Source organism: Leucoraja erinacea, chromosome 13, assembly GCF_028641065.1.
Source record: "Leucoraja erinacea ecotype New England chromosome 13, Leri_hhj_1, whole genome shotgun sequence".
Taxonomy (NCBI): domain Eukaryota; kingdom Metazoa; phylum Chordata; class Chondrichthyes; order Rajiformes; family Rajidae; genus Leucoraja; species Leucoraja erinaceus.
Window position 1 is genome coordinate 43,692,974 of NC_073389.1, and position 25,915 is coordinate 43,718,888.

At 41.9% G+C, this 25,915-nt stretch overlaps 1 protein-coding gene across 2 annotated transcripts in view; it reads left to right on the forward strand.

Annotated features, from left to right (window-relative positions):
* Positions 1 to 25,915, forward strand: part of LOC129702968 (interleukin-10 receptor subunit beta-like) — a 44,485-nt gene that overhangs the window by 12,561 nt on the left and 6,009 nt on the right. For both annotated transcript variants that reach the window (XM_055645087.1, XM_055645086.1), the window contains exons 2-7: positions 6,686 to 6,803; positions 10,795 to 10,958; positions 14,292 to 14,403; positions 20,947 to 21,134; positions 23,013 to 23,176; positions 25,124 to 25,271. In XM_055645087.1, the coding sequence (XP_055501062.1) occupies positions 6,686 to 6,803; positions 10,795 to 10,958; positions 14,292 to 14,403; positions 20,947 to 21,134; positions 23,013 to 23,176; positions 25,124 to 25,271 (894 nt within the window). The remainder of the gene's footprint in view (positions 1 to 6,685; positions 6,804 to 10,794; positions 10,959 to 14,291; positions 14,404 to 20,946; positions 21,135 to 23,012; positions 23,177 to 25,123; positions 25,272 to 25,915) is intronic.

Consider the following 25,915-nt stretch of genomic DNA (forward strand, 5'->3'; position numbering starts at 1 on the left):
AAATTTCTACCCAATCTGTCAAAACCTGTGAATTTAAACAGATTGTGTATTTTTCCATGAGATGACAGAGATCTTTGCCTATTAGCTAGTAATTTAAAAAATTGCAAGTAGTCAGTTATAGGGAAAAATTTGCAGAGTCACTCTGGTGTTAGGGGAATACCGTGGCTTTGTGTACAGGAATCTCCTAAATTACACAGAACTCGATCCTGACTACGGGTGCTTGTCTATTCGGAGTTTGTACATTCTCCCCGTGACCTGCTTGGGTTTTCTCCGGGATCTCCGGTTTCCTCTCACATTCCAAAGATTTACAGCTTTGTCAGTTAATTGGCTTGATATAATTGTAAATTATCCCTTGTGTATGTGATAGTGCCAGTGTGCGGGGATCGCTGGTTGGAAAGTGGGCCGAAGGGCTTGTTTCCGCACTGTATATCTTAACTAAACCTGTGGATTCTCCTGTGGAATCCTCACTATAATATAAAGAGATATTTATGGTTTTTACCTTTGTGCTAATCAAGAGCTTAATGCATTTTTAAAATATTGCCATTAATTTGGGTTAACATTTATATTACAAATGTAAATTCAAAATGTTACTTAATGACTAATATATCTACATGGAGAAAGTGTTGATTAGTTAATATTCCATGAAGGATCTTTGATTGCAGAACATTCTATGAAAGGAGAATAAATAGTGATGGTAAAATAGCCAATAAGTCTTTAAGTTTCTTACGTTTAATACGTTTTTGAGACGTGGCCATCTGTACCTCAGAATTCAAATGCTTGTCTCGATGTTTCTTGGGAGGGTTAGGCAGAAGGGCCATTTTCTCTGCTGCATATTTCTATGAATGTGCTTAAATGCATTGAGACACTCTGCCATCGTACCCTTCTCAGGTAGCTGTTCCACGTGTTTTAGTTAACAGATACAGTGTGCGAACTGATTCTTCGGCCCACCGAGTCCACGCCCACGCTAACCATAGACTAGTTCTATGTATTGGTTATCCCACTTTCACTTCCTGCACACCAGGGGCAATTTACAGTCGTCAATTAACCTGTAAACCTGCGTGTCTTTATAATGTGGGAGGACATCAGACACTGACAGAAAACTCACGTCATCATAGTGAGAACGTACAAACTCTGCACGGACAGCACCCATAGACTATCGAACCTGGGTCTCTGGTGCTTTAGAGCTCTACCACTGAGCCATCTGTTTTACTCACCCCCATCAAAGGAAAATTATTCTTACTCTTTACCCTTTCTGAGAAATAAGTGGAACCTTTGTTCTGCAAATTTTTAAAAAAAATTTTGTAAACTTGGGTTTTTTAAATAAATTTTGCTGATTGAAATGTGGGAACCAGTTTATGCAGAAGTTGTCTTCCAGAGACTGCTTTTGTTTTCAATTCTGTGTGAATTAAAGATGGAGAGATTAAGTTTTGTTTCTGTGTATGGAGAGTTGGGTCATGAGTAAATGAGTATTGGTGTTGACAATAGAAAAGCTATACAAGTAAAATGGAGGCTATCTGCAGAGTGAGTTTTAGCCAGAAAGTGTGATAAAATTCCGGCTTGGTGAGCTAGTTCTGCTGCAGGGCACGATAAACTTTCCAATGTAGCTCGACATTCAGCATATAAACCATACCTGCCTACTTTTCAGAGCAAATGGTCTTGGAGCCTATCCCATTCAAATTCAGTAGGAGGTTATTTTACCTTGAGCACATACTGAATCATTGAAAGAACTAAAGGACACAGTGCTGGAGTAACGCAGTGGGTCAAACAGCATCTCCGGAGGACGTGGATAGGTGACATTTTGGGTCAGGACCCTTCTTCAGATTCTGCTGCGTCTACTTTGAAGACATTCACGAGTCTGAAGAGAGGTCCCGACCCGAAATGTCACCTCATCAATTTCTCCAGAGATGCTGCTTGACCTGCTGAATTACTCCAGCACTGTGTCCTTTTGTGTAAACCAGCATTTGCAGTTCTTTGTTTCTACTTCTTTCTTTAAAAGGGCAGATGTGCTTTGATCCCGTGCCAAATCTTCATCTTCAAATAACTTTTCTGATTTCCCCATGAAAATTATTTATAGAATTGTCTTCTCCCACCATTTCAGACAAAGCAACGTAAATACAGCCAACACTAACTCAATTTCCCATCTCTCATTCAGATAATTGTGAATAATACAAAGCCTTAGAGCTTTGCAAATTTGTTGGCAGAACCTGGAAAAACAATTATTTAATTTATTGTGCTATTCACTGGGGGATTTTTATGTACTCTACCATCCTTGAAAACATTTCATGAGCTTGTTCCTTGATCATATTTGAATTATGGTGTAGGAAGGAACAGCTGATGCTGGTTTACACCGAATATAGACACAAAATGCTGGAGTAACTCAGTGGGACAGGCAACATCTCTGGATAGAAGGAATGGGTGACATTTCGGGTCGTGTCAGAAGAAGGGTCTCAACCCGAAACGGCATTCCCACTGAGTTACTCCAACATGTTGTGTCTATCTTCATGAATTATGGTCCTAACTTTTCAAATCTCTTCATAATTAAAATCTCAGACCTCTCGTAAATCCCGCTAAACTTCCTTAGTATCCTCTCTGTGGTTTTGGAATCACCACAGTGATTTGGAACAGCTTGTTTGACCCATTAGAGATGGCTGAGGAAACCTGAGCACAGAGTCTCCTTTCTGGTTACTGCAATCAGATCTGTCAATAGAAATGCAGTCTGCTCTGGAGGCCTTGTTGTTCCTCGTTGACATGTGGAATAAAGGCATAGCATTCTCATCAAGGGCACAGTCACTGTTGAGGAGTTAATTGAAATATTCCTTGCTGTGGGTGCTGACTGCCTCTCTGTCCTTGATAAGTTCACCTGCTCTTGGCATCTCTCTATTGGGTCTTTGTGTCTTTGGGGTGAGGTAATCTTGACAATGCTAAAGAATCAGCATAAGTCATGGTTATCAATAAGTTAGCCAACTAATCACTTTCTAAAATGTGATTGTAAAATTTGTTAGGATATGTTAAGGGACATGAAAAAGAACCATAGTTTAATTTACTTTTCTCTGCCTTCTCCTTCCTGTATATTTATTGTTTTTCCCTTTCATGTTGTTGCACTGTGTTTCACGTGTTTTTTTTTATAAAGCTCTTACTCTTTCTGAAGTGTTTTCCCATGTTCAGGCCCTTTCATGGTTTGCCGTGTTGTTTAAGATTAATTACTTAATCGGATGGTGAGCTGGTTGAAGGAATTGGTTTCAGGAGCAACATAGATAATTGGAAATTGGATTTGGAATTCTAGTCAAGATATTATGTCTTGTGTGTGGCATTTAAATTGCTTGCAAAAGAAGTGAAGTTTGCTGCATTTCCTTCCAACTCACCATGGTTCCCATTCCCACACTTCTTTCCAACTTTCTCAGTTCATTGTGCAACGTTTTTTTGTAAAAGGCAAATTAAAAGTTGGCTTAAAGCAATAACAACAACATATGGGGAAATCTGCCCATCTGGCACCACCAAAGTTCCTCAATGTGCCAGGTTATTGGAGTTTAAGTGTCCATAGCAAAATAAGATAGCATTTAGATTTTTGTTTTGACATTTTTGTCAGCAATTTGTCATGGCACAGCCAGTGCCGCAGTGAGCATCTCCAAATGTGATCATGAGTGAAGAAGGGTCTCGACCCGAAACTCCAGAGATGCTGCCTGTCCTGCTGAGTTACTCCAGCATTTTGTGTCTACCCGTGATCATGATGATATTTTTCATAGGACACTTGTTTATGTCAGCATGGTTTCCACACTCCCCATGTGCTATCACATGCACAATCTCATATCAAGTTCACCATGGTTGAAAAACCATTGAGTGTACTTCTAACTGCCCCTTTAACAAAGCTACAAACTGGAAATAAGACAAAAGCAATTTCATCGCAGTCAATTAATGTCTTTCTTCTCAAAATTAGTTGCGTGATTTTAATGGGGGAATTCAGGGACTGTGAACAAAATTAAAAGGGGAAATAAAATTTAATGAAAAGGTGATTCCTGTTCAGAACCCAGTACAGCTGTCATCCAGTAACCATGCTGTAAGAGTCATTCTACATTTACATATATATTTATTGTAAGCTATAAGAGCCATACAGCACCTAAAACATAGAAACATAGGTGCAGAAGTAGGCCATTCGGCCCTTTGAGCCTGCACCGCCATTCAACATGATCATGGCTGATCATCCAACTCGGTATCCTGTACCTGCCTTCTCTCCATACCCCCTGATCCCTTTAGCCACAAGGGCCACATCTAACTCCCTCTTAAATATAGCCAATGGACTGGCCTCAACTACCTTCTGTGGCAGAGAATTCCAGAGATTCACCACTCTCTGTGTGAAAAATGTTTTTCTCATCTCGGTCCTAAAGGATTTCCCCTCTATCCTTAAGCTGTGACCCCTTGTCCTGGACTTCCCCAACATCGGGAACAATCTTCCTGCATCTAGCCTGTCCAACCCCTTAAGAATTTTGTAACTTTCTATAAGATCGCCCCTCAATCTCCTAAAATCTAGTGAGTACAAGCCGAGTCTATCCAGTCTTTCCTCATATGAAAGTCCTGACATCCCAGGAATCAGTCTGGTAACAAGCCCTTCGGCCCCACGTATTCATGCCGACCAAATAATACTCGCTACACCCCAACTATCCACCCTTCTATTTTATGTTTCTTTATTCGCTAATGCCCAGAAGCACGTTAGGTTTATTATTGTCACGTGCACTGAGGTACAGTGAAAGCTTTGTTTTGCATGCCAACTAATTGGATCAAATAATATTATACAATCACGTCCAACTCGAGTACCACAGATATAGCAAAGCGCAAGATCCAGAGTGCTGAATATAGTTCTCAACAATGTAGCGCATCAGCTCCATACAGAAAGTATATGAGGTACAGGTGAATTGGACAGAACCCAAGTTTATGGACACAAGGAACTGCACCCACGCAATCCGAAAATGTAGTACAGGATTGAAGTTCTTTGAAAGTGTAGACATAAGAATTCTTGGCATTCAGTGCCAATAGATAAGGATCCCACAAAAAACTGCCTGATCAAATATTGCAAAGATACAGGTTAAGGAAAACTTAGCTAAATTCCCTTGCGCTCTAAATACCACTATAGGATCATTTACGTCGACTAAAGAAAGGGAAACTTTGGGATATAACTAATAAAGAGAGAGAGAGAGAGAGAGAGATGTTGTCTCCATACAGTAGAGGTGGTCATCTTGATTATATGTTCAGATCTGTGAGGTGAATATGACCTTATAATCCAGAGGTGAATGGGAAGGGGAATTTTCTAAATTTTCCCTGCTTACGCTCAACTTATTCACTTCAACAACAGGAACAGAAAACAAGTGTGATACCATAACTCGCTGGGATTGTTTCACTTTTTAAAAAACAAATTTGACCCATTCTCCAGCCTTACGAGTGGGAAATCTGGAATCCAATAAGCATGTGACAAGTTGAAAATCAGTGGCCTCCATACCCAGTCAAGTTGTTCATGGCCTAATTTTTAGGGAACCTGTATATCATTAATTAGAAATGGTGAGTGTGGAATTTCCCCATAACTGGTTCCAGTTTCATCTCTTGGAATGATATGACTGTTCCATAAATTGGCAATCATGTACGATCAGTTCATTGCTCACGGGTGTTATTCAATTTTTGAGCCATTGTAATCATGATGAGTAGCTTCTAATACCCAATCATAAAAATATAAAAGCATGCATATCGAGTTAAATAAATATCTCTACCCACACTAATTCAATCCGATTGTCAAGCCAAAAAAGGCATGCAAGTGGAGCTATTTAAATGTATACACAATCTATCCCGGGATTGTGGGACAGTCATATGTTGATAGAATGGAGCGGCTGGGCTTGTATACTATGGAATTTAGAAGGATGAGAGGGGATCTTATTGAAACATATAGGATTATTAAGGGTTTGGGCATGCGCGAGGCAGGAAACATGTTCCCAATGTTGGGGGAGTCCAGAACCAGCGGTCACAGTTTTAAGAATAAGGTTTGGACCATTTGGAACGGAGATGAGGAGATACTTTTTCACAGAGAGTTGTGAGTCTGTGGAATTCTCTGCCTCAGAAGGCGGTGGAGGCCGGTTCTCTGGATGCTTTCAAGAGAGAGATTTAAATAGAGCTCTTAAAGATAGCGGAGTCAAGGGATATGGGGAGAAGGCAGGAATGGGTACTGATTGTGGATGATCAGCCAGGATCACAGTGAATGGCGGTGCTGGCTCGAAGGGCCGAATGGCCTACTCCTGCACCTATTGTCTATTGTCAACCATATAATATACATTTCAAGATATTAATCTACAAGGTACATCAAATAATTCAATGAAAATAGAAATGTGAAGATTGTTCTTTATATGGAATTATTAATAAATCTCCTATGAGTTTCTCCTATGACATGGAGCCTAAGATTAGATATTTAAAAGCCAAGGTGGACCTGTGCATATCCCTACTTCTGACACCCATTTTGTGTAGAAAAGTAATTTTAAATTTGCATTGCCAGTCAGAGCCCAGTGGGTTATGTATAATTAACACTGGATCTTAATATGGGCATTCTTAATGGAGCCCATTGTGTAATTATTAGCTTCCTTTCCCATTTTTTGAATTAAAGAAAGCATTTTCTTCAGATTAAGATGTTAACACATATTTTCTGTTTATACAGTGCTGGGAAAGATCCCTGACCCACAAAACACGACTATTAATCTGGTCGAGTGGAAGCGTGTCCTCAGATGGAATCCAGTCTTTTTCCAAGATTTTGCATTGACATACTCTGTTCAAAGGTAAGGGTCTGAGTTTTAATTTAAAACAACTATCTTAAATTATTTTAGTGCAGGATCTTATATTTACTGTTCTCAAGCATCCAATTTCCATAATCCGTTTGGAGGCTCAGATCAGGTAAGTAGGTACCTGTAAAGCAGTACGGCAGTGAAACACCAAAAAAGCAATGATCTAGAAATTCATTTTTCAGAACACTATTTATTTAGTTTTTTAATACCTCCACAAGTAAGCTGTTTAAATTGCCATGGAACTTTGTTTCTAGATTTACTTTCCATAGTATCTTAAACATAAAATAGTTTCCTAATTTTTGTTGGTGACTAGTTACAAGCACATGACATATAAAAGGGTCACACATTGCCAGAGAACTGGGTTTGATCTTGATCTTGGGTGCTGTCTGTGTGCAATCTGCATGTTCTCCCTGTGACCATGTGGGTTTCCTTTGCTCTGATTTTCTCTTGCATCCCAAAGACATGTGAGTTAATTGGTCACTGTAAAATGCCCCTAGTTGATGCGAAAGTGGGATAGCAGAACTAGTACGAATGGGTGATTGATGGCCAGCATGGATAGTGGGCCGAAGGTCTGTTTCCATGCTATATCTTTAAATTCAATTCAATTAAGGGCATAGCAATGGAGTGATACTGGGAAAGTCATTGCACTGTAGTTTCACATCTACAATAATCTATCAATGATTTGTATGTTTCAGGAATATATTTGGTAAGGAATTCAACTGTTATAATGAAGGATGAGTTAAACTCGGGCAGCTGAACCTTTCAACCCAACACTGAGAAAGTCTATCCTGAATTCCTACTTGACTGTTTCTCATGAAAAATAAATTATTAGTTTATGAATATTCCTTTCATGTATTAAGCAGAATTCAAACATCTTGAGGATGAAAAATCATTTAAATTTAAACCAGAAAATGAAAAACATGTAAATAAAACTTGAACAGAGAGCTTCAACAAACTTGAGTAATGCTGTGCACATTGTGAAAGAATGAAAGTCAGTGCACATTGTATTTGCCTTTGACCGACCGACATGTTACTGGACTAATAATCGAGAAACTGTAACTTCCAGCATGACAGCTGGAGATTTTAGATCAAACAAATCTGAAGTAAACACCAATTCTTGAAACTGCTGGATCGTTGCCTCTCCTCAAGAACCTGAAGCTTGCTCTTCCAATCTGTCTAATTTATATCTGTCTTCTGAAATCCTGCATCATTATTGATCAGGTTGAAAATCCTCCCTTTTTCAGAGTACTGAGGAAAACGCTCACTCAAATTTTGTGAGTTCACAAGTAGCTCACAAAGTGCTGGATAACTCAGCAGGTCAGGCAACATCTCTGGAGAACAGGAATTGGTGACGTTTCAGGTCGAGAACCTTCTTCAGACTGTACTAAAAGGCATTCAGCAGATCAGGCACCATCTGCAGAGTGAGAAATAGTTAACTCTTCAAGACAATTACCTATTCTCAGAACAGCATTTTGTATGGTATTATCAAACTAAAATATTAAATTTACAGGGATGCTGCCTGCCTGGTGAATATTTCCAGAAACAGTAGAATAATTGCTTTTTGTTAGAAAATGCTTACTCGGATCATGGAGCGCATGCCTTTAAAAAAAAAAAAATGTAGAGATCTGAGGTCTGAACCTGACACACAGCAAGTATAACAGGTCTTTTGCAGGAAATAAAGTGGTGGTTTCGCTGACAGTGCACCTTTATAAAGTGAACAGGTGATGGACATTCCAATATGAAGTTCTACAGTGGAATGGGATTGCATGGGATCAAAAGAGATTATGTGATCAATTCCTGAGAGGACCTACAATTGTCCCATAACTGCATAACACTCGTGACCATTTTCCTATTCATATGACTCGTGTTTTCTTAAGCCAGACCTATATGCTAGTTTTAGAAATGCATGTGGTTTACTTGAGTTTCCCTCATTTCAATTGTGCCCAATATTGCTGTCTAGCTCTATTCACCTCTTTGTTTTTTGATGGGCTGTATTTCTCATTCATCTCTTCACTCTGAGCAGGTCTCCCATGTGATTGCTTCAAAAAATATCCTTTCACTCCATACGCAGTGGTGGAATGATACACAAAAATGGTAAAAGCTGATGGGTAGCCAGTAAATAGTGTTTTTATTCATTCAGGGGTGGGACTGGTGCAGCCATGTGTGTCCAGAGAATAGAATAGAAAGAAGCAAATAGGAAATGAAGGTTTTTGGAAAATATAGCTCAAGCGGTAAAATAAAAGAGAACAAAGCACTTGAAGAGAGATTTGGGTACATGCAGCCAGAGAATAGAGGGGACATGATCGACCAGAAAATTAGCCGTTCATCTTTGAAAATGAATGGAGCATTAAGTTTGCAAAGAAGCCAGGAACAATCGAAATCTTTGCAGTGAGTTGGAAATTGTCTGGCTTTCCCATTACGTTAGGAATATTTAGCAACAAGCAGAAAAGTAGGTAATTCAATTCCGAGTGTTTGCTCTGCTCTGGCACCTTTGAGATTGTGGCTGATTATATCCTTGCTGTATCTTTCCTGCACTAACTTTATTTCTCTTGCTTCCCTAAATATCTTCGTATCTCAGTTTTGAGCATATCGAGTGACTTAGTCTATAGCCGCCTTGAATTCCAAAGGGCAAGGCGAAGAAGGCTGTGGAGGCCAAGTCAATGGATATTTTTAAGGTGGAGATTGATAGATTCTTGATTAGTATGGGTGTCAGGGGTTATGGGGAGAAGTCGGAAGAATGGGGTTGAGAGGGAAAGATAGATCAGTCATGATTGAATGGCGGAGTAGACTTGATGGGCCAAATGACCTAATTCTGCTCCAACAACATATGAACATACATTTCTTCTTGCTTGGCCAAGCGATTATACTGTGATCCCTCGTTGTGGGTAATCTAGCCAGCCCTACATCTATCCTGTCATGGCTCTTATGAATACAAGCTACACTGTGTCATGCCTCCTTGCGTGGATGCCTATTGTCTCAGGAATCAATTTCTGCCATTGCTGCGCTTACTCTATTGCATGCATGTCCTTCCTATGGTAGTGAGACCAGAAACATACACGCTATTCCAGGTCAGGTCTCACCTGGACTCTGCCATATTCTTTGTGTCGTCTTGTAACACAGGCCAGTATACTATTTATCTTCCTAATTTGGTTGCTCAGCCTGAATGAGATTGATATATAGAGGCATCCAGGTTCCTCTGAGCACCCCCTCCCTAACCATTTAAGAATTGCTAATTCTTTCTATATCTCCTACATTGAAATGGGTGACGTGCATATTCAGTTTGTTGGCATTGTATTTGCCCTGTGATTTCAACAGTGATGAAGAAATAGATGCGTTGGCAGGAATCTTGCTTTTTTCTCTGATTTTATGCCCATTGCTGTGCAGCCTTTCCTGTATGTGGGATAAGCAAGTAATTCCCAGGATTACTTTTGTCTGGTATTGTTTGGATGAAAGCTTCTCTTGGGTGGAGAACTTCGCTGTTGGCACTCCTCCAAGATTCCTGATCACAGTGCTGATGCTATGGATAATTTGTGCCAATGACCAAGAATCATAGCGGCAGCATTTATGTATTCATTTAGCTACTCTAATGTAGTAAAAATCACAAGGTGCCTTCATAGTAGCTACATCAAAAGTTTAACTTGAGCAACAAGGGAATGTCAAAAGCTTAAATAGAAACAAAATGCTGGAGTAACTCGTTTCAGGTCGGGACCCTTCCTCAGCTTGATATGTTATCAAATTTGCTGGCAAGGTTGATGCTCTCTTGTGATCATAGGTGGATCTTGTTAACTGACTTTCAGTGGAGGAAGGCGGGGGAGGGAGGGGCAGTAAGGGGGGGGGGGGGGGGGGGGGGGGGGGGTCTGAAGAAGAGACCTGACCTGAAACATGAATAACTTTGTTTTCTTCAGAGTACTCACTTCCTCTTTTTGCACAGATTTATTGTGCAAAAGAATGTTACACTGACTGTCTTTTGCAATCTTAATTTTAGATCTTTCGAAAGGAGAGACAACCGGACATGGATTGATGAACAGACCTGTAAGCACATCACGGAGACAGAATGCTTATTGTTGGACAGTCTCGCTTTCCATGCTCCATATGACCTAAGAGTGAGAGCAGAATATGGAAATGAAACTTCAAATTGGGTTAAAGCAGGTAGGAGAGATATGTAAATGATAATTGATGTTTTCTAAGCTGGTTTCCCAAGTGGTTCTATTTTCCGTGCTCAACCTGCAGTAGAGAATTTATTTGTAATTAGTCAGCCCAGTGTTCCATTGCTAATATCTCAATGTGTTGCATGGGCTGCAGGTTCAATTCCCATCTTAGACACAATCGTTTGCAAGGTCTGCTTACTGTTGTTACCAAATGAGTCAGCCACAGACCCAGATTCCCTAAAATTAATTCACATCCCACCAGTGTAACTGAAGCATTGGAACTAAATTACATAATTAAAATTGAAAAGTGAAACTAGTACCTAAAATGGTAGGTACACAAAAATGCTGGAGAAACTCAGCGGGTGCAGCAGCATCTATGGAGTGAAGGAGATTTCTTAAAATGTTCCAGCATCTTCAGTTCCTTCTTAAACACCTAAAATGGTAGATTGAATATAAAACCATCTGGTTGACTTCGCTTTCTGAAGTAATACAATCAGTCTGAAGAACGGTCGTAACTCGAAATGACACCTACCCATGGTCTCCAGAGATGCTGCCTAACCCTGAGTTGCTCCAGCACTTTGTGTCATTTTTTTGTAAACTAGTATCTACAGTTCCTGCAAAATTACATACTTACCTGGGGTCAAGACTATTTATGACTCTCTGACCAAAACGCAATGCACAACAGCTTGGCACTGGATATAACAATGGCAAGACCATAAATGATCCAAAAGTGGAATTGCAACTTTTGAACATTACATGGGGGGGAAAAAGTCCTCATTAAACTGTTTGCAGCATTCCTTTAGTTTTATGTGGACTGTAAGGCAAAAGGCCCTGGTTATGAACTGCACTTTTGCTAAACAGACTATGGATCACTGCTGTGAATTCTTGTCCAAAACAATCATTTAACTACGACATAGCATCTGTTTACACAGTCTTATCTGAAGGCATTGAATGGATCTACAATCCTAACCTGCTGCTTACATAACACAAGTAAGAAAAAAGAAATGCCTCGGGTAGCAGACATGTCACTTGGAATGGAAGGGATGCATAGAAACATAGAAAATAGGTGCAGGAGTAAGCCATTCGGCCCTTCAAGCCTGCACCGCCATTCAATATGATCATGGCTGATCATCCAATTCAGATGCAACTGTTTTTCTGATAACAACATCATTGACCTAATTTACTGGAGATTCTGGTGGTGTTGCCTACATTCCTAAACAATTCGCACTTCGTCAATCCTCTAGCTACACAATTTGCAACTCTCTAATGACTCCCATGGCTACCTGGACTACACTTCTTCCCACTCTGCTTCCTCCATCCCCTACTCCCAATTTATCCGTCTACGCCGCATCTGCACCCAGGATGAGGTGTTCCACACTATGTCATCGGAGATGTCCTCATTCTTCAGGGAACGGGGGTTCCCCTCTTCTACTATAGATGAGGCTCTCACCAGGATCTCTTCTATACCCTGTGACTCTGCTCTCACTCCCCATCACCCCCACTCGTAACAAGGGCAGAGTCCCCCTTGTCCTCACCTTCCACCCTACCAGCCGTCATATACAACAAATAATCCTCTGACATTTTCGCCACCTCCAACGTGACCCCACCACTTGCCACATCTTCCCATCTCCTCCCTTGTCTGCTTTGCGCAGAGACCGTTCCCTCCGTAACTCCCTGGTCAATTCGTCCCTTCCCACCCGAACCACCCCCTCTCCGGGCACCGTCCCTTGCAACAGCAGGAAATGCTACACTTGTCGCTTTACCTCCCCCTTTGACTCCATTCAAGGACCCAAGCAGTCTTTCAAGGTGTGGCAGACTTGCACCTCCTCCAACCCCATCTATTGCATCCACTGCTCTAGATGTCAGCTGCTCTACATCAGTGAAACCAAGCATAGGCTTGGCGATCGCTTCGCCGAACACCTCCACTCGGTTGGCAATAACCAACCTAATCTCCCGGTGGCTCAGCACTTCAACTCCTCCTCCCATTTCGAATCCGGCCTTTCTGTACTGGGTCTTCTCCATGGCTAGAGTGAGGACCACCGTAAATTGGAGAAGCAGCACCTCATATTTCGCTTGGGCAGTTTGCACCCTAGCGGTATGAACATTGACTTCTCTAATTTCGGGTAGTCCCTACTTTCTCCGCCCCTTCTCAGCTCTCCCTCAGCCCACTGGCTCCACCTCTTCCTTTCTTCTTCCCGCCCCCTCCCCCCCCACCCTCACATCAGTCTGAAGAAGGGTTTCGACCCAAAACATTGCCTATTTCCTTCGCTCCATAGATGCTGCCTCACCCGCTGAGTTTCTCCAGCATTTTTGTCTACCATGCAGCTCTCTAATCCTTTTGTCTCACACCTTGTGTGTGTTCATCTTTGGCCTTTGCCCAACAACCCCTCGCCTGTGTTTACCATGACCTGCCATGCTTTGTCCTGCCCTTCACTCTTCTAGTTTTTTTTTTCCCATCCCTGCAATCAGTCTTCCAACACCTATCCATGTTCAGGAAGGAACTGCGGATGCTGGTTTAAACTGAATATAGACACAAAATGCTGGAGTAAATCAGTGGGACAGACTTTGGTTTTCCCTCTCCAGCAGAGAAAGTATAAATTAAAACCTTAGAACGAGAATCTACTGTTGTACTGTGAGCACCCAAGTTTTTTTTCTCACGTAACTGTTATTGGCTTCAAGCCCTACACTTCCAATCTTAAGATTATGTTAAGAATCTGCTTGTTCTAAACAGTGGGAACTTACATTTCTTATCTGTGGCACAATCCTACATCTTTTGCTGTGACCACATGTGTGACTTTCACCATCCATGTTCAATAACTGAAAGTAGACACAAGGAACTGCAGATGCCAGTAATTAAATGTGCTGGAGTAAGTCTGAAAAAGGGTCCCAACCCAAAACGTCACCCATCCATGTTCTCCAGAGTTCCTGCTTGAGCTACTCCAGGACTTTGTCTTTTTAAGTAACTGAAGTAATTTTATGTAATGGTGAGAAATCCCAGGAACTATATTGAGAGAAAATCATCTTTCATCATATGCTAAATGCATGAGAATATTAGTCCTTGATAGTACTCATCTTTGCAAATTCCATTCCATTAACTTTACTGAGACACAGCATACTGCGATAGCCTGTGCATCTGGCTGGTGCCCTATTATTGTACAAGTAAGAATTTCATTGCTTTGTTTGGGACATGACAACAAAACACTCGGAACTCTAGATATGCTGATGTGAGTTCAATGTTAGCAACTAGAGAAAAATGTATTTCCGTGTGTGGGCAAAATAAAATATTTTGCATTTCTCTTCCTAATAACATGTAATTTTTGCATTCTTTGTTTAGTGTCTAGACCGGAAAACGTGACCGTCGATTCTTACAATATGAAGCATGTTGTGAAATGGGATCCAGATGTTCTTCAACTTGGTCCGGTGACCTACTCTGTTCAATTTCAAGGGTAAGGGAATTAAAAAAATCTTCAGCTGGAATATTGTTATGGAAACAAATTTTATCAGTGATAATGAACGTATGATAGTGGTGCACTATGCCAGTAGTATGGTTCTGTGCCCAGTTGCAGTCCAAAACCTACTGGTATGGCAAAATAAAGCTAAATGCTTTTCATTTACCTCCACTTTTATAATGGACACTATTGAACGGCTGGACGTTCCAGTCATTTTGTACCTAGCTTAACATGCATGCTATTGAGTCAGTAATATCATAATTTCCTCCTTTCGGCAGTTTCTCAGGATCCAGGATGACTTACTTCCACTCTGGTCTCTGGGTTCTGAGATGGCTGGTGTTGTCATTGTAGCACTTGTAAATGTAAAGGCCCTGTCCCACTTTCCCGAGTTACTCACAAACTCTCCCGAGTTTTCCCCTTGATTCAAACTCGGGGAATGTCGGTAGCGAGCTCGTAAAAGGCCGAAGGAATCCATAGATGCTTCGTAGCGGCTCGTAAAGCCAGCCGTAGGAACTCGGGGCATCAGATAAGTCGGGACGTTTTTTTCAACATGTTGAAAAATGTCCACTAGTTAAAAATAGGCCCGAGTACCTACGAATGGCTATTACCGTAATTCTCTGTGTTCGAATCAAAGGGAATACTCGGGAGAGTTCGTGAGTAGCTCGGGAAAGTGGGACAGAGCATTAACTAGCATTGGGATTGGATGGGTGGGTGGCTAATTTGGTAGATGGTGTGCTCTTTCTGGTATTTAAGCTGGGCTTCTGGGTTTTCCTCACTAATAACACATTTAGAAATAAAGAAATGTCCAGACCATCACACAAACCAACCTCCCTTCTATTGACCATTTATGGCTCACGATGCCTCGGCAAGTCTTGCAGCATAATCGAGGACGAGTCGCACCCTGGCCAATCCCTCTTCCCTCTCCCATCAGGCAAAAGGTATAGAAGTGTGAAAATGCACACCACCAGATTCAGCAACAGTTTCTTCCCAGCTGTTATCAGGCAACTGAATCATCCTACCACAACCAGAGAACAGTGCTGAACTACTATCTACCTCTTTGGTGACCCTCAGACTATCCTTGATCGGACTTTGCTGGGACCTTGCACTAAATGTTATTCCCGTATACATTGTAAATTGATGGGTTGTAACAATGTATTGTCTTTCTGCTGACTGGTTAGCATGGAACAGAAGCTTTGCACTATACCTTGGTACACGTGACAATAAACTAAACTGAACTGGACTGACAAGTAAATTGCTCTCCAGATTTCATTCTGACACTCCCTGAAAAGTCAACAATAAACCCAATTTAATCAGGCACTGTGAAGAGATTGCAATTTATGAGTTGCACGCAGGGCCTATACCATTGGGTATGTTTGTTTATCCAATGCAGTATTGAGAGTATTGTGGTCTTTCCTCTGTGCTGGAGTCAATTATAATAATGGGGTATTTGGATGGCAGTAAAAGGATTAGGCCAAGTCAGCATGGATTTATGAAAGGAAAATCATGCTTGACTAATCTGGAATTTTTTGAGGATGTGGCAAGTAAAATGGATGAAGGGGAGCCAGTGGATGTAGTGTATATAGACTTTCAGAAAGCCTTTGATAAGTTCCCGCACGGGAGTGGTGACTAAAGTTAGAGCACATGGTATTGGGGTAGGGTGTTGACATGGATACAAAATTGGTGGCACACAGGAAGCAAAGAGTAGGAGTGAACGGGTCCTTTTCAGAATGGCAGGCAATGGCGAGTGAAGTGCCGCAAGGCTCGGTGTTGGGGCCGCAACTGTTTACCATATATATTAATGATTTGGAAGAGGGAATTAGGAGCAACACTAGCAATTCTGCGGATGACACAAAGCTGGGTGGCAGTATGAACTGTGAAGAGGGTGTTAGGGGGTTGCAGGGGGTTAGAGGGTGACCTGGACAGGTTGAGTGAGTGGGCAGATGACATGGCAGGTGCAGTATAATATAGATAATATAGATAAATGTGAGGTCATCCACTTTGGTGGCAAAAGCAAGGGGGAAGATTATTATCTCAATAGGGTTAGGTTGGGTAAGGGGGAGGTACACCGGTCACTGAAAGTTGACGTGCAGGTACAGCAGGCAGTGAAGAAAGCTAATGGAATGTTGGCCTTCATAACAAGAGGATTTCAGTATAGGAGTAGAGAGGAGGTTCTGCAGTTGTATAGGGCTCTGGTAAGACCACATCTGGAGTATTGTGTACAGTTTTGGTCTCCTAATTTGAGGAAGGACATCCTTGTGATTGAGGCAGTGCAGCGTAGGTTCACGAGATTGATCCCTGGGATGGCGGGACTGTCATATGAGGAAAGATTGAAAAGGCTAGGCTTGTATTCACTGGGGTTTAGAAGGATGAGGGGTGATCTTATAGAAACATATAAAACTAGACCAAGTGCAGACCTGTTGGGTCTGTTCCCCCAACGTGTGTTTGTGTGGGGGGAGGCGGCATGCAGCATCACACACTAACTACCCCCCCCCCCCCCCCGGAGGAGGGGGGAGAGGAGAGGGAGGGGGGAGAGAGGAGAGGGAGGGGTGGGGGGGGAGAGAGAGTGCCTTTTTACTTCAACCCAAACCCAAACAACCATTTGCAGGCAGTGCTTTTTTACCTCTAACCATATTTTCATTTTCAAACCAAATTAAGGGTACTCACAGTGCTGTAGACATTTGTCAGTCATTCAAAGCTCTGATTGAGGCACACCACTTGCAGAGACTGATTGAGGCACACCACTTCCTGGTTTTATAGTTCCCCCTCCTCCCTCCAGCAGGGGCAGCAGAGAGAATGGGGAATGTTGTAAAAACATTAATATCTCTGTCAATTTTCATCGACGGGAAAAATCCTCGGCACACATGCGGCGGAGGGGGGCTCTGAGCGAGGTGGCCAAAATGACGGTCGTAGGTGGCGGCGTACTCTCGGAAACCGCAGCACAGAAAGCCAAAACCGGTCAAGAACAGAGTTTTAGTAATATACTAGACCAAGGCCCCCCCCCCCCCCCCCCCAATGCAGCCGTTCCCTACCCGTAGCTCCCACGGGAGACGTGGTCCTCTAACTCAAGCAGCTCAGGAATCAGCAGTGCGGCTGGTTTTAAATGGCGTCTTTGAGGCGAGATGCGGGCGCCAGCAGCTGTTATGGTCGCTGGCCAGCAGGAGGCGACAAAATAAGTGAGGGGGGGGAGGGGGGAGAAGGATTTGATGAAAAATATGTACATAAACATAACAAAATCAAATGAGGAGTGGATAGTTGGAATGAAAAGTGAAATCTCTACCGAAATGGCTGCTTCAATGGGTGAGAAGCCAGTTTATTTGTGAAATATTGGGGGGGGGGGAGAAGGATTTGATTAAAAAGGTGTACTTAAACACAACGAAATGTAATGAGGAGCGGATACTTAGAAAGAAAAGTGAAATCTCTACCGAAATGGAAAAGATCTCGGCGATTGTGCATCTGGATTCGGCGTGGGAAGGAATCAAAGGAAGAAAGGCAGCCGGCAGCCGTACATGTAAATGGATCCATTCCGATTGGACATCTGCGAGCATTGGGCATTGTGATTGGACATCTGCGAGCATTGGGCATTGTGACATCACACGATGGAACGAATCAAAATGCAGAAAGGCAGCCGGACGGCAGCCGGTCGGATGGCACGAGAGTTTTATATAATAACTAGACCAATGGCAGAACCGTTGGGTCTGCTCCCCCAACGCAGCCGTTCCCTACCCGTATCCCCCACGGGAGACGTGGTTCTCCAACTCAAGCGGCTCAGGAATGAGCAGTGCGGCTGGTTTTAAATGGCGTCTTTGAGGCGAGATGCGGGCGGCAGCAGCCGTTATGGTCGCTGGTCAGCAGGAGGCGACAAAATGAATGAGTTGGGGAGGGGGGGGGGGGGGGGGGGGGGGGAAGAAGGATTTAATGAAAAATGTGGACATAAACATAACGAAATCTAATGAGGAGTGGATAGTTGGAATGAAAAGTGAAATGTCTACCCAAATGGCTGCTTCTATGGGTGAGAAGCCAGTTTATTTTTTAAATATTGGGGGGGGGAGAGGATTTGATTAAAAAAGTGTACTTAAACACGACGAAATGTAATGAGGAGCGGATACTTAGAAAGAAAAGTGAAATCTCTACCGAAATGGAAAAGATCTCGGCGATTGTGCGTCTGGATTCGGCGTGGCAAGGAATCAAAGGAAGAAATGCAGCCGGCAGCCGTACATGTAAATGGATCCATTCCGATTGGACATCCGCGAGCATCGGCCATTCCGATTGGACATCTGCGAGCATTGGGCATTGTGACATCACACGATGGAACGAATCAAAAGGCAGAAAGGCAGCCGGTCGGATGGCACGAGAGTTTTATATATTAATAGAAGATAATAATAGATAAGATTATAAAAGGACTGGACAGGCTAGATACACGGAAAATGTTCCCAAAGTTGGGCGAGTCCAGAACCAGGGGCCACAGTCTTAAAATAAAGGGGAGGCCATTTAGGACTGCGGTGAGAAAAAAAGTTTTCACCCTGAGAGTTGTGAATTTGTGGAATTCCCTGCCACAGAGGGCAGTGGAGACCAAATCACTGGATTGATTTAAGAGAGAGTTGGATAGAGCTCTAGGGGCTAGTGGAATCAAGGGATATGGGGAGACGGCAGACACTTATGGCGATTGATTGGGGACGATCAGGCATGATCACACTGAATGGCGGTGCTGGCTCGAAGGGCCGAATGGCCTCCTCCTGCACCTATTTTATATGTCCTATGTTCCTTGCCCAGAACCTCCCTAAGCTGTGGAAATTTGGAATTCAGCCTGTTGCACCATTTCTTCTGATGCACATTAACGTTTGTTATCTTCTTCTATCGATCGTTTAAATTGGAATAATCGTAGGATCACTACATTTGGATATCTACACCAGAAATTTGCATGGATTTTTTCCAGGGATCTCAGTAGCTTTGTGTTAAAGGAATTTGCTCAGTTGCACCCTGCCAGTCATGCAAACCTCTGAGGAAGGGTTTCGGCCCGAAACATAGCCTATTTCCTTCGCTCCATAGATGATGCTGTACCCGCTGAGTTTCTCCCATGGTGAATCTGTGGAATTCTTTGCCACAGAAGGCTGTAGAGGCCAAGTCAGTGGATATTTTTAAGGTAGAGATAGATAGATTCTTGATTAGTACAGGTGTCAAAGGTTATGGGGAGAAGGCAGGAGAATGGGGTTAGGAGGGAGAGATAGATCAGCCATGATTGAATGGCAGAGTAGACTTTAATGGGCCGAATCGCCCAATTCTATTCCCATTCCTTATGACCATATGATCTGAAGAAGGGTCTTGCCCCGAAACATCACCTATTCCTTTTCTCCAGAGATGCTGTCGGACCCGCTGAGTTACACCAGCTTTTTCTGTCTATGGGGGATCACTACTCTGCATATGTGCACCAGGGATTTGCATGGATTATTTTCAAGGACATTCTATGGCTTTTTGTGAAAGCAATCTGTTTGTTGGCTCTCTGCCAATCAGACAAACTTCCCAGGAAATGTCTGGCACAATCTGCTGATCTTTTGTTCATAGCAGATTTGTTTTTTTGGCTGTGATGAAACATGCCTAACTTTTCTGATGAATGAATAATGCTCGTAGTTGTTAGTCACTAACACTGAAAAATAGATGAACAAGGCGGAACTTTTCGTGCATCAACTTGTATACATATTAATGTGTTGTTATAAATCTGTACACGACCACTGTGAACAACTTGTGATTTACATTTTTTTGTGTGAGCTCAGCTCCATATTAAACGGCACAGTAGTGCAGCGTTTGAGTTGCTGCTGTACAATGGCAGAGACCCGGGTTTGATCCTGACTATGGATGCCGTCTGTCCGGAGTTTATATGTTTTCCCTATGACCTCGTGGAGTTTTTCCGGTTTCCTCCAACACTCCAAACACATACAGGTTAGCAGGTTAGGTTAATTGGCTTTTGTAAATTGTCCCTAGTGTGTAAGACAGTGCTAGTGTACGGGGTGACCATTGGTCGGTGCAAAGGGCTGAAGGGCCTGTTTCCACCCTGTAAAGTCTAAAGATCAGCTCCTTATTAAGCTAATTCTCTGGGGATTTTGCCAAATACATGTTAAGATCTCTTTGAAACGTACATAATTCTTGTTGGGCTTGTCTTGGAAGTTGCAGAGTTGGAGATTCCCCCTGCTGGCAAGTCTGAAACCAGGAATCACAGTTTCAAAATTAAGGGTTGGCCTTTCAGGACTGATATGAGAAGAAATTGCTGCATTCGGAAAGGAACCAAGGAAAGCTGCGATGGCTCTGTCACTGAATGTATTCAAGACAGATCAATCTGATTTTCAGTGTTGAACGATGGAGCAGGCATGAGAATGAAGTGGCCTGTCTTGCACTATTCATTATCTTATTCTAATTTGGATTAGAAGTGAGTTCATTGTAAATGCTCCTTCTGATTTAGCTGTTTTCTTTAAAATACAATATCTGTTTTTGGTACAGATAACTTTCAGTTTAGCAATAATTTTGAAGGAATCTTTTTATTTTTCTCAGAAGCTTTGAAAGAAAGAATCAAGAGAACTGGACAGATGCATTGAACTGCACCCGTACTGATGCGACGGAATGTGACTTGTTGGACAGCCTTACGTTCTACGCAAAGTATTATCTGAGAGTGAGAATGGAGTATGAAGGTGGAACGTCAGAATGGGTTGAAATAAACCCTTTTTGTCCATACAAAGACAGTAAGAAATTTACACATCTTAGTCATGTTTTCTCAAATGCATCTACATCTCATTATCCTGAAAATACATGATCATGTATCTGCATCCCTTTATCATATATCTATATACTGTGAATGGCTCGATTGTAATCATGTATTGCCTTTCAGCTGACTAGTTGGCACGCAACAAAGGTTTTTCACTGTATCTCGGTACAAGTGACAATAAATAGACTAAACTAAAAATGCTTGAGAGATCTTGTTATAGAATCCGGTGGTATCTATGGTCTCTCAATGTCCTGAATGGAATAGTGATTGGATCCTTAAATTAGTAACCATCTTTGTTTAAAAGAAGTAGTTACATAAGGCCTTTCATGATCTCAGTTATATCTAAATATGGACATGAAAAGGATATTTCCAGTAATGGGAGTGTTTAGAACCAGAGGGCACAGCCTCAGGATAAAATGAACTGCCTTCAAAATGGAGATGAGGTGGAATTTCTTTAGCCATAGGATGGTGAATTTGTGGAATTTATTGCCATAGACTGCTGTGGAGACTGACATTGAGTATCTTTAAGGTGGAGATTGATAGGAGATTGATTAGGAAAGGCATCACAGGTTACGGGGAGAAGGGTTGAGAGGGAAATATAGATCAGCCATGATTGAATGGCAGAGTAGACTCAATATGGCTGAATGGTCAAATTCTGCTCCTGTGTTTTATGGTCAAATGGGTCGCGTGCAGGCAAATAGGATTAGTTTAATAGGGCATCTTGGTTAGCACGAACAAGTTGTTTCTGAACTGTATAATGCAATGAGTCCAACACTGTATTCTTGATATGCAGGCACGGCCTTGATGTCTCATAACAACCAATTTGGATAGAGCGAGGTCCCACAAATAAACAATGCAAATCGGCAGAAAATGTGATCCCATTTAAGAAGGACACTGGGAAGATGCCCTGATGTTCTTCAAAAAGCCCCACATTTTTTAAAATCCTTACTGAGGGAGTTCTACACGTGCAGATACTATCTTGCACATGAGATGTTAAATGGAGGAACCATCTAGGGGTGGCTGGATGTTGCTTCCATTTTATGTTTCATGTATTAGATGGTGTCTGCATGAGTGCAGAACTGCCTTGGTCCTTGCTGAGGGGGTAATTCCCAGTGTGTTCAAACCTCTGGGATGGAACTAGAACCCACGAGCTACTGAGCTACGATAGGTGACGTGCTTAAACTTCTCGGGGCGTTGCCTTAAAAAAGGCTGACGGTTGGCTATGCCAACATTAAATTGTCCTGTTTTTTTGCAGAATGCTCTTTTCAATCTTCCCTGTGCACCTATTAGTACCAACTTTTTGTGAGTTGATCTGTTTTAACATGGGGCAATTTTGGCAATGTGGAAATGGATGGTGTGCAAACTCTGCAAACCTAAATGTACTCGCCTACATTTTTGCTGCCGACGTGAAAGTACTTTGCATTAATAATTTGCATTGATAACTTCCAGTGCAACATGAGAGACACTCCCATTGCATTGGAATCTAGGATTCAGGCGAAATGCTTTCCAAGAAATTAATCTGGATAATATCGAGATTGTAGTGTCCTGTATAAAGAAAACAAATCTGCCTAAACTTATCAAACTCTCATGTGAAGTAAAGTTGCTTGGATATTTAGAGACACTCTAAGTGTCTGAGTGTACTGAGGCCCATAGAACTGTATCCTCATATGAGCTGGTACCTTTAGAGGCAAGTGGCAGTGAGAAGGAAGCAGGAATAAACGATAGTCGTAATTTTCTGTTGTAATTTCAAGTCCGATAAATGAACAGTGTATAACACTCTACATTGAATATTATTGTAATAAAAACTGAAACGCTGAGTTTGTAAAATCAAAAGTAATCTTCCTCTCTTTTCAAGCGGTGATTGGTCCTCCATCGGTGGAAGTGCTGTCAGAAGCAGGATTGCTTCATATCCACATTTCAGACCCAGTCCATGAGAATGGAATATCCCTTAAATACTACTATCAGGATATTGTTTATGAAGTATATTACTGGGAAATGAATGACAATGGAAATATGAAAGTAAGTTATTATGACTAGAAGGAAAAGATGATGGTTCAAAGGGATAGATAGTAATTTACACAGAAAGAGGTCATTTGGCTCAAGGTGTTTATGTTTAGAAGTTTATATTTTACACCAAACTCCTTCCACTTATTTCATCTGACTCATTCAACATGGCCATTTACGTAATATTTGTTGTTTTCCATGTAGCACTGGAGGTTAATGGAATTTGACTGAGGTAGACAAAATTATAAGGGTCATGGTTAGGGTGTCCCAATGATTATTCCATTTATCCTGAACTAATATTGATTGAATCTATAACACTGTCTTTTATTAAAAAGAACAGTATTTCTAATAAAGGCTTTGATCTCATTTACATGCAATACACTGTTTCTTTGAGGTGTAGGCACAGTTTTGATGTGGAAACTATGGCAACCAATTTGGTTAGTGTTGCAGTGATGAACCATCCAGGCTTCCATAGATTTCTAAGTGCTGGGTCGTTAGATCCATGTCGGCTTCACCTCGAACAACCATTATAACATTCTTACATTACTTAAAGAAGATAGACACAAAATGCTGGAGTAACTCAGCGGGACAGGCAGCATCTCTGGAGAGAAGGAATGGGTAACGTTTCAGTCTGAAGAAGGGTGTCGACCCAAAACATCACCCATTCCTTCTCACCAGAAATGCTGCCTGTCCTGCTGAGTTACTTCAGCATTGTGTGTCCATCTTCAATTTAAACCATAATTTGCAGTTCTTTCCTACACACCTTGCATTACTTAAGTTACATTTTAAATTAAACATTTTTCAATATTTTATCCCTTACTCTTGCAAATGATACCGCCTGTAATGATTTTGGTTTAAAAATTAGTTTAGTTTAGAGATACAGCAAGGAAACAGGCCCTTCAGCCCACCCAGTCTGCACCGATCAACGATCCCCGCATATTAACACTTTCCTACACACACGAGGGACAATTTTATATTTATACCAAGCCAATTAACCTACAAACCTGTACGTCTTTGGAGTGTGGGAGAAAATCAAAGATCTCAGCGAAAACACACGCTGTCATGGGGAGAACATACAAACTTTGTACTGACAGCACCCGTAGTCAGGATGAAACCTGGGTCTGGCGCTGTACAGCAGCAACTCCACCACTGTACCACCGTGCCGCCCCGAGCAAAGAAGTCAGAGATAGAACTCCTTTGGAGACATTTTGTTTAATGCACAATGGCACAGCAGTAGTGCTGCTACCTCACAGCGCCAGAGACCCAGGTTCGATCCTGACCACAGGTGCTATCAGTACGGAATTTGTATGTTCCCCCTGTGACCTCCGGGTTTCTCTGGGTGCTCTGGTTTCCTCCCACACTCCAAATATCTGCAGGTTTGTGGGTTAATTGGGTTCTGTAAATTGTCCCCAGTGTGTGGGACATAGAACTAGTGTGAACAGGTGACCAATGGTTGGCGTGGACTCCATGGGCTTTAGGGCATGTTTCTACACTGTATCTGTAAACTCTAAACAGCAGTGCTTTGGTTTGAAGAGTGCATGCACATGTTTGTGTCTGATGGCAGAAGGATCAGTCACCAGATCACACAGATTCAAAGTGATTGGGAAATGAATCAGATCTCAGATGAAATACTCTTTCACAATACAGGATTGCAATCTAGAACCTGAAAGAGTGATGATTTAATAGTAACTATCAATGATGAATTAGATAGAAAGAGATTACAGGTCTAAGAAGGAAGAAAGGCTAAGGAGTGCAAATAATGCAACAGCTCTATCAAAGAGGCAGCCCAGGATCAATGAGCTGAACACCCTCTTTAAGAACATTATCTATAATTCTGTCAAAAGAAATAATTTATATCGGTATTGATTTTTTTTTTTTTGTCCTGTGATTAAGTCTAGGCACTTTTTGTTTTATTGAGCAAGCTTAAGGAAATGTCAACTAATTGGTTTACTCATACCTCAGGTGCGTAATGTAACTGTCCCTTCATCCACTGTGCTGCTGGATCTCAAACCGTGGACCACATACTGCCTGAAAATTCGGGCCTCTCTATTGGACCATATAAAGCAAGGGCTGACCAGCCCAATGTATTGTTCTGCTGTCACTGCTGATGGTGAGATGGTTGAATTCACTTAAATCTTAATTTATTAAATTAGGAATTAATAAATAAGTTATAATGCTATTTTAAAAAATGATATATGGGCAGAATTATATCCCTGCTCTATTTCAAATTAGGAGTTAATGAATAAGTTATAATGCTATTTAAAAAATGATATGTGGGCAGAATTATGCCCCTGTTATTTCGCTCCATTGTGAAACAGAACGTCAAATTCTAATAAGTGATGTGAATGGGCATTTCACAATTTTATGCACATTTTAATTTACTGTTGCCTTTATCTTCTTTAACATTTCCTCTGTGGTGAGAATTCCAGATTTCCTCCAGTGACTCGCAAAACAAACCTATGCTCCGGGGATGACCCATGCTTAATACCTGATTGGGGCACCTCATTGTTAGACATGTTTGCTTTCGATAAGACATTGATCCAAGGCCCCTGTTTCACCAAAGATCCCATGGCACTCTTTCAAAGACTTGTTCTTTCTTGTGACTTTAGCATATGGTAAAACTATTCATTCTTGGGAAGTGGGTTGGAAGGAACTACAGACGCTGGTTTACACCGAAGATAGACACAAAATGCTGGAGTAACTCAGCGGGACAGGCAGCATCTCTGGAGAGACGGAATGGGTGACGTTTCATAG